Consider the following 18,738-nt stretch of genomic DNA (forward strand, 5'->3'; position numbering starts at 1 on the left):
AAAGCGCTTCACACTACATTCAGTCATTCACCCATTCACACACTGGTGATGGCAAGCTACATTGTAGCCACAGCTGCCCTGGGGCGCACTGACAGAGGCGAGGCTGCCGGACACTGGCGCCACCGGGCCCTCTGACCACCACCAGTAGGCAAACACGGGGTTAGTATCTTGCCCAAGGATATTTGGCATGCAGCCAGGAGGCAGCCTGGGATCGAACCACCGACCTTCTGATTAGTGGCTGACCTGCTCTGCCACCTGAGCTACAGCCACCCCTGTCTTCAAACATGACTCAAACAGCACCACACATCCTCGCTGCATGCTGTTTCTCCTCTGAGTTTAATTGTGAAAGTCATTTGCTATAAAAAATATTTTATTTTGAAAGATCAAAAGGAAATTATCAGGTTTTCTCTGTCTAACGTAAGAGGACCAAACCTTTGGTGCAGCAGCAGCTGCGTGTTGTTGTTATCAGGACTTTAACTGGTGATGAAGATGTTGCTGCCACTCCTGCTCCTCGTACTCGGTAAGAGCGCTCTTTGAATGCAAACACAACGACACAGCTGTTTGTGCTTTTAGACAACATAAAGTATAACATGAATTTACTGAATGTAAATTGACTGTACTTGACTTTATTCTGGGACTTCATGCAGGGCGCTCACAGGGTTACAGCTGAGTTCATATCTGTTTAAGACGAACTATCTGTGTGTTCCAGACGTCTCTGTTTCTTACTGATAGAACCACAAACCTGCCAGAGTGTAGTGACGTTTGACAAGATTAACGACTATGGCAAAAAAAAAAAAAAGAAGAAAAACTTGTCCAATGATACAGATGAAAATTGGTTGTGTTGCCAGTTGTGTGTAACATTGTCAGTGGTGACACTTTTCTATGTTGTAATACTAAGATGTTTATTTACTAATAAACTGTTTTCTCTGTGTGTGACTGTGCTTCTGCCTCATTTGATGTTGTTGCATGGTGAGGTTATGTGTTAAAAATTGATGGACTGCGGTGTCATTATTAGCGCTGTTGTCTCATAAAAAGAAGGTTTCTGGGCTCAGATCTGCTTGTATCTGTGTTCATTTTTCAACCAAATGTAGATATAAATAAGAGATGGTTTCCTCCTTTCACCTCAGTGTTGTTCAGACATCCATCAGTTTTCTTTAACATCTTTGATGTCCTTTCAGTGTTTGTTGGAGAGGAAGGATACATGTTTGAATGCTTTTCATAATTACATTACGTTACATACACTTTCTGAAACGACTTTGTATGAACCCAAGGAGAAAATCCACTGCAAATACATAAACATGTTTTTGTTGTGTGTGCTTGTGTCTCCTTCCAGTTTCCCAGCATGCCCTGGCTCCAGTGGTGGAGGTGTATGAGGGGGAAAAATCTATCCTGTTGCCTTGCAAGTACTCAGGTATTATACCTGAGGAAAATCCCACAGTGCTGTGGACTCGCAATGATCTCAACCCCAAATCTGTCCACCTACGACGAGAGGAAACAGATGATCTGAAAGGGCAAAACAAGCGTTACAGAGGGCGCACATCAATGAGGCCTGATGCTCTGGACAGTTCAGACTTCAGCCTCACTCTGAGAAAACCCCAAATGACTGATAGTGGCAACTACACCTGCTCCATCGGAAATGAAAGACAGGAACTGAAACTGACAGACATACAGCTGCATGTCAAAGGTAAGAAACCCAACACCTGTGATTATGAAGGTCAGAGGCCAAACTAAAGAGTAACAAAAGAGATCCTTCTAGTTCTGAAAGCTGATAAAATAGTAATAATGTTCTCTAGAAGCAACCACACTGGAAAAATAAAAACATGAACACCAAAGAAGAAGAAAATAGAATCTTATTGGTACAATTTTTGGTGTTTCTACTAAATCTGGATAACTTGATCCAGAAATTCTTACATGTGCAGGAAAACCAGCACCTGAAAGGCCTAATACAGACAGACAATAGCACAACATGACTGTTACTTAAGTGTGATTACTAACAGTAGTACTGTGAAGACCTGGCACAGTTTTGGCTCACAATCTGTCCTGATAGTTTATCATGCAGAATAGAGATTTTAATGACTTTATTATTGATATCTAGCAGAGTCAGAGGTCAGTAACACAGATGCTCAGATCTCAGATCAGGTCGATTCTATGATTAAAATCAGTGTGACTGAATCTGCTTCTTTAGTTACAGAAAATACTCTCAGCCCTTCCTTTTTCCCCACATTTTGTTATGTAACAGCCTTATTCCAAAATGGATGGAATCAGTTTTTCACCTCCACTTCTACCTGCACAAAATCCCCATAATGAATACGGAAAAACATTTGCTTAAAATTTGTCCAGGTATATTTAAAAAAGCTAAAATTAACAGATGGACAGAAGTACTTACAGCCTTTTCTGGGACACTAAAAGTTGAGCTCAGTTGAATCTTGTTCCCTTTGAGAATATGTCAGATGTTTCTTGATTGGAGTCCACCTGTGGTCGATGCAGTTGATTGGACATGATTTGGACAGGCACAGACCTGTCTGTATAAGGTCCAACAGTTGACAGTACGTGTCAGAACACAAATCGAGCCTTGAAGTCCAAGGAATTGTCTGCAGACCTCTGAGACAGTATGTATTGAATCGAGTTTGCCAAAAAGTCCCTGAAGGACTCTCAGATCATGAGAAAGAAAATTCTCTGGTCTGATGAAACCAATATTAAACTCTTTGGCCTGAATGCCAAGTGTCGTGTCTGGAAAAAAAACAGGCACCACTGGTGGTGGCAGGAAAATGAACATAGAGACAAGATAACAAAGGAGAGCTTTAGGACCACTTTGTGGTGTTTGTTCTTGAGTGGTCCAGTCAGAGCCCAGACAAGAACCCAATCAAACATCTCTGGAGAGATTAGACAATGCCTTTGCACTGACACTCCCCATCCAGCCTGATGGTGCTTGAGAGGGTCTGCAAAGAAGAATAAAGAAAATGCCTAAAAATAGCTGCCATACTGAGAAAGACTGAAGGCTGTAATTGCTGCCAAAGTTGCTTCAACAAAGCACTGAGCAAAGTTTGTGATTACATGTTATTCTCATTTTTTTTTATACATTTGCAATCATTTAAACAGTAGCCTGTCATTGTGAGGTATGTTCAATTAAATTTTATTTATACAGCGCCAAATCACAACAACAGTCGCCTCAAGGCGCTTTATATTGTAAGGTAGACCCTACAATAATACATGCAGAGAAAACCCAACAATCATATGACCCCCTATGAGCAAGCACTTTGGCGACAGTGGGAAGGAAAAACTCCCTTTTAACAGGAAGAAACCTCCGGCAGAACCAGGCTCAGGGAGGGGCGGGGCCATCTGCTGCGACCGGTTGGTGTGAGAGAAGGAAGACAGGATAAAGACATGCTGTGGAAGAGAGACAGAGGTTAATAACAAGTATGATTCAATGCAGAGAGGTCTGTTAACACATAAACCTCTCTGCATTAACACATAGTGAGTGAGGAAGGTGACCGGAAAGGAAAAACTCAGTGCATCATGGGAATCCCCTGGAATTGTGTGTGTAGAAATGTGAGGTGAAACTCAATCTAATCCATGTTGGAATAACAAAATGTGGAACAAATAAAGCACTGGGAATACTTTCCAGATGCAATTTTTATATTTTGGTTTACTGTCCTCTCAGACCAACAGGTTGAGGTGGAGGTCATTGAAGGGTCAGAGTCTGTCATCCTGCAATGCAACACAACACCTGACCTGCCTGAGGACACCACAGTGAAGTGGACGAGATTTGACCAAGAAATTATGATGGTCCACGAGTATTCAAATGGAAGTGACCACCTTAAGAACCAGGACGACCTTTACTGTGGTCGCACAAAGATGAACAAAGACCTGCTGAGAACTGGAGACCTCAGTCTGACCCTGGAATACCCCACAGAGAGAGACAGTGGAGGATACATCTGCACCATCTACAGGGACAAAGACATCCTGAGACACAAAGTAGTGCTGCAGGTCAAAGGTCAGTGTTGTAGATAAAAACCAGGATACAGTGCAGGACAGAGGTCAGAGTTCAAAGGTCATGTTGTTTTTGTAATTTTCCACAGAACAGTTTCCATCCTGGGCCACAGCTCTCCTGGTTCTCCTGGTTCTTCTTGTTATTTCTGGAGGTCTCATATATTATTTCCGGCACTATTTCATGTCAGGTGAGTGTCTCCTACTACACTACCCATAATGCCGATGGTCAGCAGGTGTCCTCTGGTGGCTCCTTGACTGTGGCTCACACAAACTTGTTCCAGAAGCTGAAAGAGTTGAGAGTTACAAACAGCTGATACAGAGAGCTGAAGAGAAACTTCCAGGTTTGTTCCAGAAATCAGAAAACCTCCTTCAGACTCAGTCATTGATCAGTGAAACAGCTCCACAACATGACTTTACTAAACAGTGTGTGTGCTTCACTGCATTGATCTGTGAACTCAGTTTTCTTTATATAGTGCAAATCATAACAACGGTCACCTCAAGGTTCAAGTCATAGATTCCACAATAATAAAAACCACAACACAAACATGAATCATGAATCTTATAAAATAACAGGTCATTATAAAAACAGCAATAACAAAATTCACACTGATCAAATGGAGCCATTCTCTCACTTCTTTAAAATGGACTTTAAACTTCTTCTGTAGATTTTTCCAGAGGCAACTTATTCAAAAGCTTTTTTCCCCCAATTCTGTTCTGACTCTAAAGACACACATATACACACAAATAAGAAAGAACAAACCCAAGCAGAGATTTATAGATAAAAATCAACCAATGAGAAAATCCTCAGATATACAGAGTTGGACATTTAGCAGCAGCATACAGAGAACAGTGATATACATGACTTCCACAGCCAGTAATAAAATATAAAACACAATAATGGAAAGTGTCCAACCTCTTTATTCAATCCAATAACTCTTTAACTATTGACCAGGTGCATTCATAGAAGCAGATCACTGTAATCCACTAAAGGTAAAAAGTTACAGAGATGAAGTGTTTACTCATTTGGAGAAGAAACAACATTTATGCCTCAAAGAAAACTTAGTATAAATTTCAGCTCAGCAGCCTTTCAGTGTGAGCTTTAAATGACAAATTATGATCTTGTCACGGTCTGCATCTGGGTCACTGACCCACGACCATGACAGATCTATAATGATACCTAGAAATTTATAAGATGTGACTATTTTTTATTTTTAATCCTTTAACTGGCTTTGTTCTTAGGAAGTGTCTTTGCCACTTGAACTTGAACTTATCTGAATTTAACGCCAACTTAATTTGAGTCAAATGGGACTGAACATCATCAAAGGCAGACTGCACAAACTCAAGTTTTTGCACTTCATCTGAATAAAAATGTAATGCAGCATTTTTATCTATGTACACAGAAGAGCAGTGGTCCTAATATGGAGCCCTGGGGAACTCCTTTGGACACACTGTGTTCTAGCTGACAAATAATTTGATAACCAACTCACAGCATTTACAGCTACACCAATATTCTTTAGTCTGTTTACTAAAATGGCAGGACAACTGTGTCAAAAGCCTCCGACAAACCAAGACAAAGAACAGCTCAGTATTTTTTTCAGTCCATTGCATTAATGATGTCGTTCACCACTTTAATAGCAGCAGTTATTGTGCTGTGTTGTTTACTGAATCCTGATGTTGGGAAATAATTAATTTGTAAATTTCTTGGGGTTGTTCATTAATAAGCTTTTGTAAACTTAAACACAGTATTTAGATGTGTGCCTGTAGTTATTAACATCACCTCTTTTCATCAAAGAGAGAACATTGGTAGATTTCCATATTTCAGGGATCTCAGTGTTCAAAAGACTAAAACTAAAATTACAAGTTGGCGATTCTGTTATAAAATCTGCAGCCAGTTTAAGAAAATAAGGATCAGGTTGATTTGGTCCTGCAGATTCATTGGGATCATTGGGATCCAACATTCATTGGGATCCAACAGATTTAAGGTCTGGTGAACCTTAAATCTGTTGGATTCAGAGGAGAAAAGCTGAAGGCCTGAAGCACAGACTGAGTTTGAGTTGTTACAGAGAGAGCCTCCTGTTTATTAAGCTGTTTGAAATCTGATGTAAAGATTCAAATAAAGACCCTGAAGAAACAAACTGTATAAAGCACTTAAAATATAAAATATTTCAGTAAAGTACGTCAGCCTTTTAAAACAAAATCTGGTATTTTGGTGGCTATATCCCCTTAATAAGATTTTATTATTTTCCAGAACTTTTTAGGATCATTAAGATGTTTAATGATTTTTCAAAGCTAAAGCTCTGATTTGGCCTTTTTTAATTTTAGAAGGTTTAATGATTTCTGCAGAACTCCAAGGACAAAACTAAGCATTCTGTAAATATTCCATGCCAGCTCTACATCAGTAATGAGGTGGATTCTGTTCCAGTTGTCGTCCCAGAAATCATAAAAGAAATTTTGCTCACAGAAATTCTTAAAATATCTTAAAAACTATTTGAGGCTTTGATTTTGGGAGCTTCAATTGTCTGACTGCAGCGATCACACAGTGGTCACTGACCTCATTTGAAAAACACTAATATGTGTGTGTTAGTTCTAGTTATGTACAGGTCCTGGATCAATGTGATGAATTTAGAAGCAGTAAATTAGAGTTGATCCAGGCCTTTGTGTCTTTAAAACGTGCCTGTAAATGATTTGACAGGTATTAATCATGAAAATCGAATGTGTATCATCTGGAGAGCAATCATACACATCTATGAATAATTTTTGTGTCTGAAGGAAACTCCTCATTTACATGAACAAACTGGAATCTATCAGATATGATTCAAACCACTGCAGTGAATTTCCTTTATTAACTCTGGTGTGTTCTAGTGTTTGTAGTAAAATGTTGTGGTCTACACTGAGGTCTAACAGGACAAGCACAGAAATAAGTCCTCTGTAACAGGTCATAAGGAGAACATTAGTAACCTTCACTACAGCTCATGTTGTGCTTTGTTGTCCTCTCAGTTTACCAGGTGGGGGTGGATTCAGGGGTGGAGTCTGTCCAGCTGATCTGCAAAGCCACGGTTTGTCTGCCTAAAGATGCTAAAGTGGAGTGGAAGGATGCAAACAACAGGAAGGTCCACATGTATGAGAACGGCTCTGACCAGCCTGAAGAACAGGACGATAAATACAAGAACCGAACAAAGATGAAGAGAAACTTACTGGAACCTGGAGACCTCAGTCTGACCCTGATACACCCCACAGATGGAGACAACTCCACCTACACCTGCACCGTCTACACCAGGGAGGGAAACATCCTGATGAAGAAACAAGTGGAGCTGAAAGTCAGAGGTGAGTGCTGTAGATACAGGTCAAAGGTCAGAGGTCAGACTCATGATGGTGGTTCAGTCTCAGTGGCTCCATCCAATAATGTCACAGTGTTAGCATGTCTGATGTTTGTGGCTGTTTTGGTTTTTATTTGATTTCCTCCCAAATGTAAAAGCTTCAGCAGATGAACTGTAGGAGCAAAGTTCATGTGTGAGACTTCATCTGAAAGGTAACATCTTCTAGTTTCTGAACATGTGTTTGTTTAGCATGTGGCTAAAACACAGGCTAAGCTAAGTCAGCTCAAATCTCAGTAACAACCTTCTTTGGTCCTCATCTATAATCAGTCATATCTGAGTCACAATAACTAGAAGATGATTTCTAGCAGAAGTGTGAACATCTCCACATCCTTTCTCCATGTTATCATCCAAAGCTGTGTGAAGTTTCAGAGCTCTGCAGCTAACAGAGACTTTCAGTTTGCTGCTCTCTTCCTCTGACAGCTCCATTCTTAGGGAGCGTTAGTTCTGTTTCACTTTATTCCACTTATTCAGTCTGATGTTCTCTGATCTGTTTCTCTTGTTTAGTGTCTTAAAGGCTGCCAGTGCCTCTCTTTGCTGTAACCAACCTTTCTCTTTATTTCTGAGCTTTTTAAGGACTTTAACTGATGCATCAACCTTTGAAAATGGAAAGAAATCAGTCAGATTCATGGCTGCATCCAGTGTTGGGAAGGTTACTTTTAAAATGTATTCCATTACAGAATACAGAATACATGCCCCAAAATGTATTCTGTAACGTATTCCGTTATGTTACTCAATGACAGTAACGTATTCTGAATACTTTGGATTACTTAATATATTATCATGCTTTTTACAACAACGTGAATGTACTATTGCTGTGTGATTTATTACTATTACTGAAGGTCCGCGACTCCGAACTGTAGTAAAGGGACCTCTGACTAATACGGCGGGGTCCCTGTCGGCTCGTAGCCGAAAAATAGCTTTACTTTGTTGTCTGGGTCAACTTTTCTTGCGAGCGACAGAGAGAGGCGTTGAAAGACTGCTCCAACTGCTCCTTATTGTTTTCGGAGGAAAACACGAACACAGTGTACAGTCGAGTCTTAATAGCTTACTTACAACTGGGCTCGTCAGGCACTCTTCTTGGCTGCAGTGGTTATTATTATATTTACATGCTTCCAGCTCCCGTTTTTCCTCGATGACAACTCGTACCTTTCCACTCCCCTTTTTCTCCCTCCTCGCTCACAGACCCATAACGTGTATGGCAGTCCATTCTCCCTGCAACACGGACTACACTGCCCATGATGCTACATTCTTTAGAGCTATGCTTGTAGCATTCTGCCTGTTAGCTTAGCACAACAACAACAACAACGAAAAGGCGCTCTCTCACCCAGGAAACACACAGTCGCAGAGAGAGAGAGCATCGCCCTGTAACCATGGCAACCGTAACGCTGCCGCCTGGAACAACAGAACGTAGCTGTCAAACAAAACCCAAACAGTCCTGACACGCGACAAAATGAAACAGGAAAGTACCGCAGTGTAATCCATTTATTTCAACAAAGTAACTGTATTCTGAATACCAGCTTTTTAAACGGTAACTGTAACGGAATACAGTTACTCATATTTTGTATTTTAAATACGTAACGGCGGTACATGTATTCCGTTACTCCCCAACACTGGCTGCATCACATGTAGTTCTCCACATCAGCTGGATTATATCTATAGCAGCAAACAGCAGCTGATGCACAAATCTTTGTCTGTGTTAATAAAGTTGGATCAGTTCAAATAGTTTGTTGCTCTGCACTTGAAAGCAGCGTGTACAGTTTCCTAACTAATACTGTAATTCTGTACATTAGATTTTATTGGCTGTTAGTGAGCCAATCAAGAACATTCAGACCAATCAGGAGACTGTGGGGGAGGGATGTGGAGTTGACCTTTTTGGCATTTAACCACGAGCTGTAAACATGGATAAGGTTAGCAGAGAATAATGTCTGTTAGTGAGGTGGATGTAGAGTTTAGCAATGATAGAGTTTGGTGTCATCTCCACAGCTCATAATGTATGCTATGCCTTCTGATGATACTGCCTAAATGAAGCATGTATGATGTAAACAGAATTGGTCCTAGCACTGAACCCTGTGGAACACCATAATTAACCTCAGTGTGTGAAGAGGACTCTCCATTTACATGCACAAATTGGAGTCTATTAGATAGATATGATACAAACCACTGCAGTGCAGTACCCATAATACCTACAGCATGTTCTAATCACTCTAATAGGATATTTTGATATGAATGGAAGGTTGAAGATTGGCCTATAATTAGCTAAGACCTTTTTAAAGTAACGCTTTACCTACTGTCAGCTTGAAGGCCTGTGGTACATAATTATTAGAGATAGGTTGATCATATGATTTGAAGCGTGAATTAATGTCAGGACTTCTTTGAACAGTTTTGTATGAATGGAGTAGTGAGTCCAGCTGTGATTGTTGATTTTCTATTGAATGGACTTTTTCAAATCCAGCTGTAGGCCTGTGTTTGTGAGCTCATTAACAGCTGTTTGTTTAGAGAGACGTGGTCCTCACAGGACAGCCACTACAAACATATGATTTTATAGAATATGATGCATTACTGCAGATTCAACACAATAGAAAGGATTTGAAATGAGCTCAGCCTTAAACATGTGCAGCAGTAATATTGATCCACAGACACTGATGGGAACATTTTTCTGCACAATAAGTACTTTGACTTTTCATACTTTATGTACAATTTGCCAGTACTGCAGTTTTGTGTGTAGTGAGGTGTTTTCATGGTGTTTTCTTGGTGCTTTTACTAAAGGAAGGCTTCTATCAAATTCTTCCACATGTTGTCAAACTGAGCTGTGTGATGAAGTGAGTGTGACAGAAACACTCAGACTGTGTTTCTCTGCTTCATCAAGTCAAATCTGGTCCTCAGAGACTGAATAAAGTCCTGTCCCACTAACAGCAGCTCCAACAGTCTGTTCACTGCTTTCTTCCTGTCAGTCTTCATCTTTCTGCTGCGTCTCCTCTTCACACTGACCACTTTCTATCTAACAGTGAGCTCCCAGTGAAGCAGCAGCATTCAGCCTGTTAGAGTCAACACAAATGTCTCCATCCAAGCTCATGTTGTGCTTTGTTGTCCTCTCAGTCCCCCAGGTGGAGGTGGATTCAGGGGTGGAGTCTGTCCAGCTGCCCTTCAACACCACACTTCACCTGCCTGAAGACGCTAAAGTGGAGTGGATGGGCACATACGTGAAGGTCCACGTGTATGAGAACGGCTCTGACCAGCCTGAAGAACAGCACCAGTTTTACAGAGACCGAACGAAGATGAATGAAGACCTGCTGAAAACTGGAGACCTCAGTCTGACCCTGAAACACCCCACAGATGGAGACAACAGGACCTACACCTGCACCGTCTACAGCAGGGAGGGAAACATCCTGATGAAGAAACAAGTGGAGCTGAAAGTCAGAGGTCAGTGCTGTAGATACAGGGCAAAGGTCCTATAGCAGCAAACAGCAGCTGATCCACAAATCTTTGTCTGTGTTAATAAAGTTGGATCAGTTCAAATAGTTTGTTGCTCTGCACTTGAAAGCAGCAGTTTTTCTAATGCAGTGTAGTGTACTTCTCCCAGTGAAGCAGCAGCATTCCGCCTGTTAGAAGCAACACAAATGTCTCCATCCAAGCTCATGTTGTGCTTTGTTGTCCTCTCAGTCCCCCAGGTGGAGGTGGATTCAGGGGAGGAGTCTGTCCAGCTGCCCTTAAACACCACACTTCACCTGCCTGAAGATGCTAAAGTGGAGTGGATGGATAACAATGCAAAGGCCCACGTGTATAAGAACGGCTCTGACCAGCATGAAGAACAGCACCAGGTTTACAGAGACCGAACGAAGATGAATGAAGACCTGCTGAAAACTGGAGACCTCAGTCTGACCCTGAAATACCCCACAGACTGGGACAACTGGACCTACACCTGCACCGTCTACAGCAGGGAGGGAAACATCCTGATGATGAAACAAGTGGAGCTGAAAGTCAGAGGTCAGTGCTGTAGATACAGGGCAAAGGTCAGAGGTCATGTAGGAGTTTATTCTCTAAAAGCTTTTAGTTTGAATCTATTTTCAGTTCATTCAAATAAAATAAATTCTTTGATGTTTTGATCTAAAAGCCAAAAATGTCAGGCGGAGCAACTGTGTGTTTAAATGAACTAAGAAGACCATTAAAATGATCCTAACTTCAAAATAAAAGCCTCTGGCATGATTTGAGTTCAGATCAAATCAATAGTTTTGTTAGTTTAGTCCAAATCAATGTAAATGTATAAATATCAATAATTTTAAAGCTGATGAGATCATTCAAACACTTTGATCCAGTCATTTGGATGTTGTCAAATGTCAACCAACCAACACCTGGGTGGAGTCCCAGCTGAAGCTGAGAGATACTCAGAGATCAGAGACAGAAGCAGCTGTATGTAAGCGTTCTACAGGACGGCGTACACAAACCTGATATTACTGATGTCTCCTAGATATTTCTCATTCAAGGATTCAAAGTGTTTATTGTCATGTGTAACAAGAGAAAAGGGCATTTCTCTGTGCAATGAAATCCTTTCTCTGCTGTCCACCTACAGATGCCGGTTAACATATACAATAAGAATGAACATATAAATACAAATAGTACAAATAAATAAATAAGGACAGAAAGAGGAGACAAAATATGGAAATGTGAAACATAGATGTGTGCAAAGAGCTGTAGCTTAATATGGTGGTTTAATATGTAAGATGACCTGATGTGCAAAAAACATTATTATTACTGTTCAAAAATAGGTCAACTGTTCAAGAGTCTGATGGCAGTGGGGAAGAAGGAGTTGTTGAGTCTGGATGTTCTGGATTTCACGCTTCTAAACCTTTGTCTCGAGGGCAGAAGTGTGAACAGTGGGTGTTGGGGGTGTGTTGGGTCTTTGAGGATGGAGGCAGCTCTCCTCTGGACTCAATGGTAGATGCTCTGCAGAGAGGGCAGCGGAGTCCTGGTGATGTTCTCCGCAGTTGCTATCACTCTCTGCAGGCGTTTGGTCCATAGCAGTAGTGCTGCAATACCATGCAGTGATGCAGCTGTTCAGTGTGCTCTCCACAATGCAGCTGGAGAACCTGCTGAGGATCTTGGCCGACATACCAAATTTCCTCAGCCTCCTCAGGAAATACAGCCACTGCTGAGCCTTCTTGACCAGCTGTGTGGTGTTCAGTGTCCAGGTGAGGTCCTCAGAGATGTAGACGTCCAGGTACCTAAAGCTGCTCACCCTCTCCACTCCAAGGCCCCGGATAAACAGTGGCTGGTGAGGCCTCCTCTTCTTCCTCATGCCCAATATCATCTCCTTTGTCTTGTCAGTGTTGAGTTTGAGGTTGTCGTCCTCACACCATGACACCAAAGTGACCACCTCTCTCCTATAAGCCACTTTGTCCCCTCCAGTGATGCGAACTTCAAAATAATGTTATCTTTGTTGGAGGTGACACAGTCGTGAGTGTACAGGGTGTAGAGGATGGGGCTGAGGACGCAACCTCCGAAGGCGGAGCTGTAATCATACCCTGATGTATGAGTCTGTGTTTTCTAGGTGGGTGAGTGAATAGTGAAGGGCAGCAGTGATGGTGTCTGATGTGGACCTATTGGGCCTGTAGGCATACTGCAGGAGCGTGTCTGTGATGTTGCTCTGGATGTAGGCCAGCACCACTCTCTCAAAGCACTTTGCAATGAGTGGAGTGAGTGCAACTGTTCTGTAGTTGTTCAGGCAGGTGGCTGGGCTTTTCTTGGGGAGAGGGATGATGGTTGTGACCTTAAACATGTGGGGACAGTGTTCTGGGAGAGGTTGAAGATGGAGGTAAGAACCTCAGCCAGCTCATTTGCAAATGCTTTAAGAACCCGTCCCACCATGTTGCCTGGTCCTGCTGCCTTTGAGGGTTGATCCTCCTCAGGGCTTTGTGCACCTGGTCTATTGAGACTGCTAGCAGGGGTGGGGGTTGGGTGGTCTGGAGGGTCTGGAGGATCTGGGATGTCTCAAAGCGGATGTAGAATGCATTGAGATCATCCAGCAGACTGCCTGCAGAGCTGATGGTGCTGGTGCTGGTGCTGGCCCTATACTCTGTGCTGCAGGCCTTGCCACATGCGCCTGCGGTCAGCAGAAGAATAGAAGCCATCCAGCTTCTCTCTGTATTGCCTCTGTTCCGCTGTGATGGCTTTCCTCAGTCCGGACTTTGCAGCTTTGTACAGCAGTTCTCCATGCTGGCTGCAGTTTGAAACACATCCCAGTCTGTTTGGACAAAGCAGTCCTGTAGGATGCTCTCAGTCTCTGGTGTCCAGAGTTTCACAGGTTTAGTGACAGGGTTCGATTGTTTCAGTTTTTGCCTGAAAGTCGGGTACTTGAACAGAGAGATGTGGTGCAGCCCTGAATGCTGTAGACAGGGTGTTCTTGTCACGGGAAGCAATGGCCACGTATTGGTGGTATTTTGGGAGTGCAGTCTGTAAGTTGCACTTATTAAAGTCCTCAGCAACAATAAAAACAGCATCTAAATGAGTAGTCTCTAATGCACTGATGATGTCATAGTTTGCCGAGCGCTGCTGTGGAGTCAGCTCACGGCAGGATGTAAACAATGGCCAGAAGCACAGCTGAGAACTCCCGCGGCAGATAGTAGGGGCAGCATTTCAGCATTAAAAACTCCATATCTGGCAAACAGTACTTGTTGACAGTCTGTACGTCTCCACACCATGATTTATTAATCAACGCACACACACCTCCCCCAATACCCTTACCGGAGGCTGCAGTCCGGTCTCCTCGGTATATGGAATGGGTCTGCAGTTGAATGGTGCACACTTTGTCTTGAGCCAGGTCTCGGTGAAAATAAGAGCGCAGCATTCTCCAATTCCCCCGCCTCCCCCTCTTGCGTTGCTTATCTTGTCGTTTCCGAAGTGCTATCCTGAGGTCAGCTGAGTCACTAGGGCTCGGTGTTCGGCGAACAATGACTTGAAGTTCCGGTGGAAGGGTGAAGTCCAGAGGATTGTATGTGTTACCGATGTCAAGTAGTGCCTGTCTCGGGTATGTTAACAGTGCACTGCACTTATCAAGTGCAAACAAAGCAAAAAGTAAGCAAAAACAAACAACAAGTTGGCATCTGAGAGCAGAGCAAACAAACACGTCTGCCTCAAGGGGCAACATGTTGAAAGCAGAGCGCTGTAAAGGAAAGGGCTGTGATTGGCTCATAACACATCAATGAGAAGAAAGGAAAGCTTCAGAGCAACATGAATGAAACAAAGTGTTTTGATGACGACTGAAAGCCAAAACTGTCCCTGAAATCAGAATCCAGTTCATCTCCAGCCCCGTCAGCAGTTCCAGCTGTAGTGCTGTTACAATAATAGTCATCACTTTTAGTTTCACAGCAGGAAACTGGGAACATTCAGCGTCTCAAAGATTGACCTGTTGGCACCTGCAGACATTGTTGAGCTGGCTCTGCTGATCTTGTCTTCATTTCTCCACTATTTGGAGAAGCTTCAGCAGGATCCACAGTCAGAGTCAAAGTGGAGTTCTAGCATGGACGTGACGCTTCAAGAAGCTTCAGACAGACAGTGTTCTCCAAAAGTTCTGCTCTAAAAGGAAACACTAGAGCTGGCTCTGTGATTGTTGTAGTCAGAAGGATGGAGGCTGGATCTTTGATGAGTGCTTGCACATAGGCTGTCTTTAAGTATTCTGGGACACAGCCAGAGGACAGACAAGTGTTCATTATTGGAAGCAGCCGAGGGGCAGGGACATCCCAAACTTCACTCAGGAACTTTGGAGGAATCATATCTACACAGCTTGATGAGCGTTTCAGTTGTGCCACAGTCCTTCAAAGCTCCTCCATAGAGACTGGCACAAAAGAAGATCAGATATGGTGGCTGGGGTCGGGACATCAAGAAAAGAATCAGGAGCTGCTGTTTTGGATTTCCTCTCATTCATTTGATGCTTCAGAAAGTTTAGAAAGTGAAGACGTTCCTCACTCGATGCCGTAATCTGATGAAAACTTGCAGGATTTCAAAGACGCTCCACTGAGCTCCAAAGAGCTCTGGGCTGTGCTTATTAGAATGAATTAAAGGAGAGAAATAGCCGGCCCTCGCCTCGTTCACCTGTTCATTGAAAGCAGTCGTTCACGCTTTCATTTCTTGATGACGGAGCTGAAGATTCACCTTCTTCCGTCTCCTTTCTGCCCTCCGGCATTGTCTTTTCAGACTGTGAATGTCTTTGTGGATCCAGGGCAGCGAGCGAGCACCACGTTTAGTCCTGATCTTAAAGGTGCAGTTGAATCTAAAGTGGATGTACAAAGGAGATTCAGATCATTCAGAGTGTTTGTGTGTGTGAGGGAGGAGGAACACCAGTGGTGGTAGAAACACTGATGAACATGTTTCTTCTGCTTCCTCATGAAAAGAGCGTCAGCGTACTGACACAGCTGCTTTTGCCTGATCACTTGGAAAAATGATCTCAAACAGAATCCATCAATGATCAGAGAGAAACACATCAGCTCAAAGCCTGGAGTTCATACTGAAGCCCACAGTTATATGTAGGCCAACAACACACTGTTTGAAACCAATGAATTTACTGTACTGAGGAACTCAAATGAGTCAGTAAGATCATCAACATGGATCTTAAAATCAGCAGCTCAGATCATGTGATCACACATAAGAACCATGGAGCAGGAAACATCTGAGAGTTCAGCTCCAACTCTGATGGAGTCTTAGGAGGGCGGAGATACCTGCACAGATAGGAGCTGTTTCACACTTTACTTTAACAAGCAGCACCTCCAAACTACACCCTTCATCCACCTTAATAGGGGAGCATTTGAAGCCAAAGCTCCACCCACCCAGCCACTTTCTCTGGGCTGACTGAAACAATCATATGTGGGGTCAGAGTTCACAGACTAGACAGTCCTCTCCAGGTTTCATCATGTTTCTGTCCAAAACATCAAATCAAGCTGATAGGAAGTTGTAAAATCCTTCAGAATAAAAGCCTGACTATTCAGAGATCTAACATTAAGAAGAGCAAAGTGAACCAAGGTGGATGGAGGCAGCAGAGAAACTGTAGGGTGGAGCTGAATGCTTCATCAGTGAGATGATGCAGCAGATTTTCTCCACCTTGCACAAACTGTCCTGTTAGTTATCATGACTGGAACATCCAAAATGTCTCCAGAGGCTCCGAGTCCAGCTGAACATGTATTAGTGTTTAGAGTGGAACTGAGATGATAGGGACTAGGAACTGGGGGACGTCAGTCAGTGACGGAGCGGTCAGCAGGTGTGGGCAGGTGTGGACAGGTACTTGATGTAGTGTTTCCTGCTGGACTCCATATGATATGTTAGCAGAGAGGATCTGGCTCCTGATTGGCTGAAGTGGAGCCCATCTGCTGCAGAAAGATGCCTCCTGTCCCAGAAAACATTGAAGTTGTCTCTAAAGCCCAGGCTGTGGGAGTCACACACAGAGGAGAGCCAGGTGTGGAGGCCGAGCAGCCGCCCAAACGCCCCACGGCCACAGGTGGGAGTGGGGCCGCAGATACAAACACTACGGTGGGCTTGTTTCACAGCCTCACAAAGACACACAAAGTCCAGTTTGAGGAAGTGGGAGCGCTGTTTGAAATCCGATTTGTGCCCATGTGGATAAGGATGGTGTCGGCCTCCGGACGGGATCGTATTCTGCCAGGAAACTTGTCTAAAATGTCCCAGAGCGTCGGGCCGGGAAAAGACAGAGCGCACGCCTCCTTTATTGTGAAATTCCTCACCATGGTAACTGAACACATCAGCTGGTCTGCAGCAGGTCATGTTCAGAGTTTGAGGCTCAAAGTGTCCCATTTTCACTGATTGTTTTCCCGACGACATGCTTCAAGTGTGATATGGATCCTCTGCTGAAGGAATCTGCTTTCTATCCACAACCTGTTGATCCGTATCTTTTTTTTTTTTTTTTTGATTGACCTTTATTATAATTATGAATTTATTTTATTTACAGTTGCTACAAACGGGACAGACAAGACTGGGGGATAGGACAGGGAGAAAGAATGAAAGAAAGAGAGGGAGAGAAAGAAAACCAATGGGGAGAAGAGACAGTGAGAAGGGGGGGAAGAAAGAAAAAAACAAAAAAAACCAAAAAAAACCCCACCTGGGTCACCTGTATGGAGAAAAAAAACAGAAGAGAAAGCAAACAACAAAGAGCAACATAATAAAAAAAACCGGCACCATCACAATAAACTAGCTAGCAGTGGATATCAGTAGATACTAAATAATAAACGATATTGTGCAGCACGCAAGATAGACAGCGCACAATGTGCTTTGAGGCAGCAGCCAAGAAAGCTGTAGTCCGCGTCTGTGAACACCCGTGTGTACACCTGTGTGCATACCTGTGTGGATCAGCATGCTTGCATTCCAAAGGTTTCTCCATGTAACGATCTGCTAGGGAGTGTGGGGAGCCACAGCCCCGTCCTCCAGGGTATGAAGCAGGTATGGAGGAGATCAAAACTCCAGACATCCAGAGGCCCCCAGAACACAAGAGACCAAGGAAGACCAACAGAGGGGCAGCCGCGCCACTGTCCCAGTAAGAGCTGAGGAGAGTCCCAGATGAGGGCTCACTCAGCAGCCGCGGAGCAGAAGCCAGGGGGAGTTGCAGTGACGCGCCCGTGAGCTCCGCCGGCAGCCAGCTGTGCCTGAGTGACCGAGCCCCAGGCCGAGAGGGCGGGGGCACCCCACCTCTGAAGTGGCCCGAGCGAGCCCCAGGCTCCAGGCCCCGATAAGCGGCCGCCAAGGAGTGAGCCGGTGTGTACCCGGACGCCCACCCCCAGACACAAAGAACCACCAACGCACCGACACCTGAGGGAGTCCGCCACTGGCAGGGGAAGTGGTGGTGGGTGGAGATAGGCCTCCAAACCTTGGAGGGCCTGAGATGTCCCCAGAGAGGTGGCGTCTGATACCCAACCTGACATATAGACAAAGACATACAGGCACACACAGACACAAACATCCATTCCCACCCTCATGCTCTCATATGCACTTACTCCACACTCAACCAACGTGGAGACAGACATAAAGAGACGCTGTACACACGATCACACTCCCCAAGCATACTCTACGAACCGGGTCTAGGTACCCTTGCCCCTGGAGGGGGGAACTGCACCCAGACCCAGGTGGTGTTACCCTTTTCCCAGCGGTGGGGAGAGGCAGACCGCCCCGACTCTGCAGCAGCAGGGAGGCCCCACACTCCAGACCGCAGTCGGACGGCCAACTCCTCCTAGCCCCCCCGCTCCAGCAGGCCGCAGAGAACGGGGGTGAGAGAAGACTCCAAACCTCCCTCCACCCGCTCATTGTAGTGTTGATGCATGTGTGTTCTAAGGTGCAATTAAAACCCAGGAGGGCATGGAGCTACCTACTAGAGAGCAGC

The 18,738-nt window shown here is 44.0% G+C and overlaps 1 protein-coding gene across 1 annotated transcript; it reads left to right on the top strand.

Moving 5' to 3' along the window:
• The first annotated feature begins 385 nt into the window (after positions 1–385).
• Positions 386–12,127, top strand: LOC147333728 (uncharacterized). The gene is made up of 7 exons (XM_086285839.1): positions 386–520; positions 1,334–1,684; positions 3,662–3,994; positions 4,080–4,178; positions 6,988–7,347; positions 10,377–10,787; positions 11,028–12,127. Exons 1-7 carry the CDS (start codon positions 484–486, stop codon positions 11,468–11,470), a joined length of 2,034 nt encoding a protein of 677 aa, XP_086141965.1. The 5' UTR covers positions 386–483; the 3' UTR covers positions 11,471–12,127.
• The last annotated feature ends 6,611 nt before the right edge of the window (positions 12,128–18,738 follow it).

Source organism: Aulonocara sp. 'chitande type north' Nkhata Bay, linkage group LG3 (assembly GCF_057382095.1).
Source record: "Aulonocara sp. 'chitande type north' Nkhata Bay isolate Kocher_YH1m ecotype deep benthic linkage group LG3, A_spYH_male_GT1.1, whole genome shotgun sequence".
NCBI lineage: Eukaryota > Metazoa > Chordata > Actinopteri > Cichliformes > Cichlidae > Aulonocara > Aulonocara sp. 'chitande type north' Nkhata Bay.

Bases quoted from the DNA above. Each gene is read 5' to 3' on its own strand.
- LOC147333728 (XM_086285839.1), top strand. From the start codon at position 484: ATGAAGATGTTGCTGCCACTCCTGCTCCTCGTACTCG. The intron at 1,685-3,661 runs GTAAGAAACCCA...CTGTCCTCTCAG, and splicing joins CATACAGCTGCATGTCAAAG to ACCAACAGGTTGAGGTGGAG. The intron at 3,995-4,079 runs GTCAGTGTTGTA...AATTTTCCACAG, and splicing joins AGTAGTGCTGCAGGTCAAAG to AACAGTTTCCATCCTGGGCC.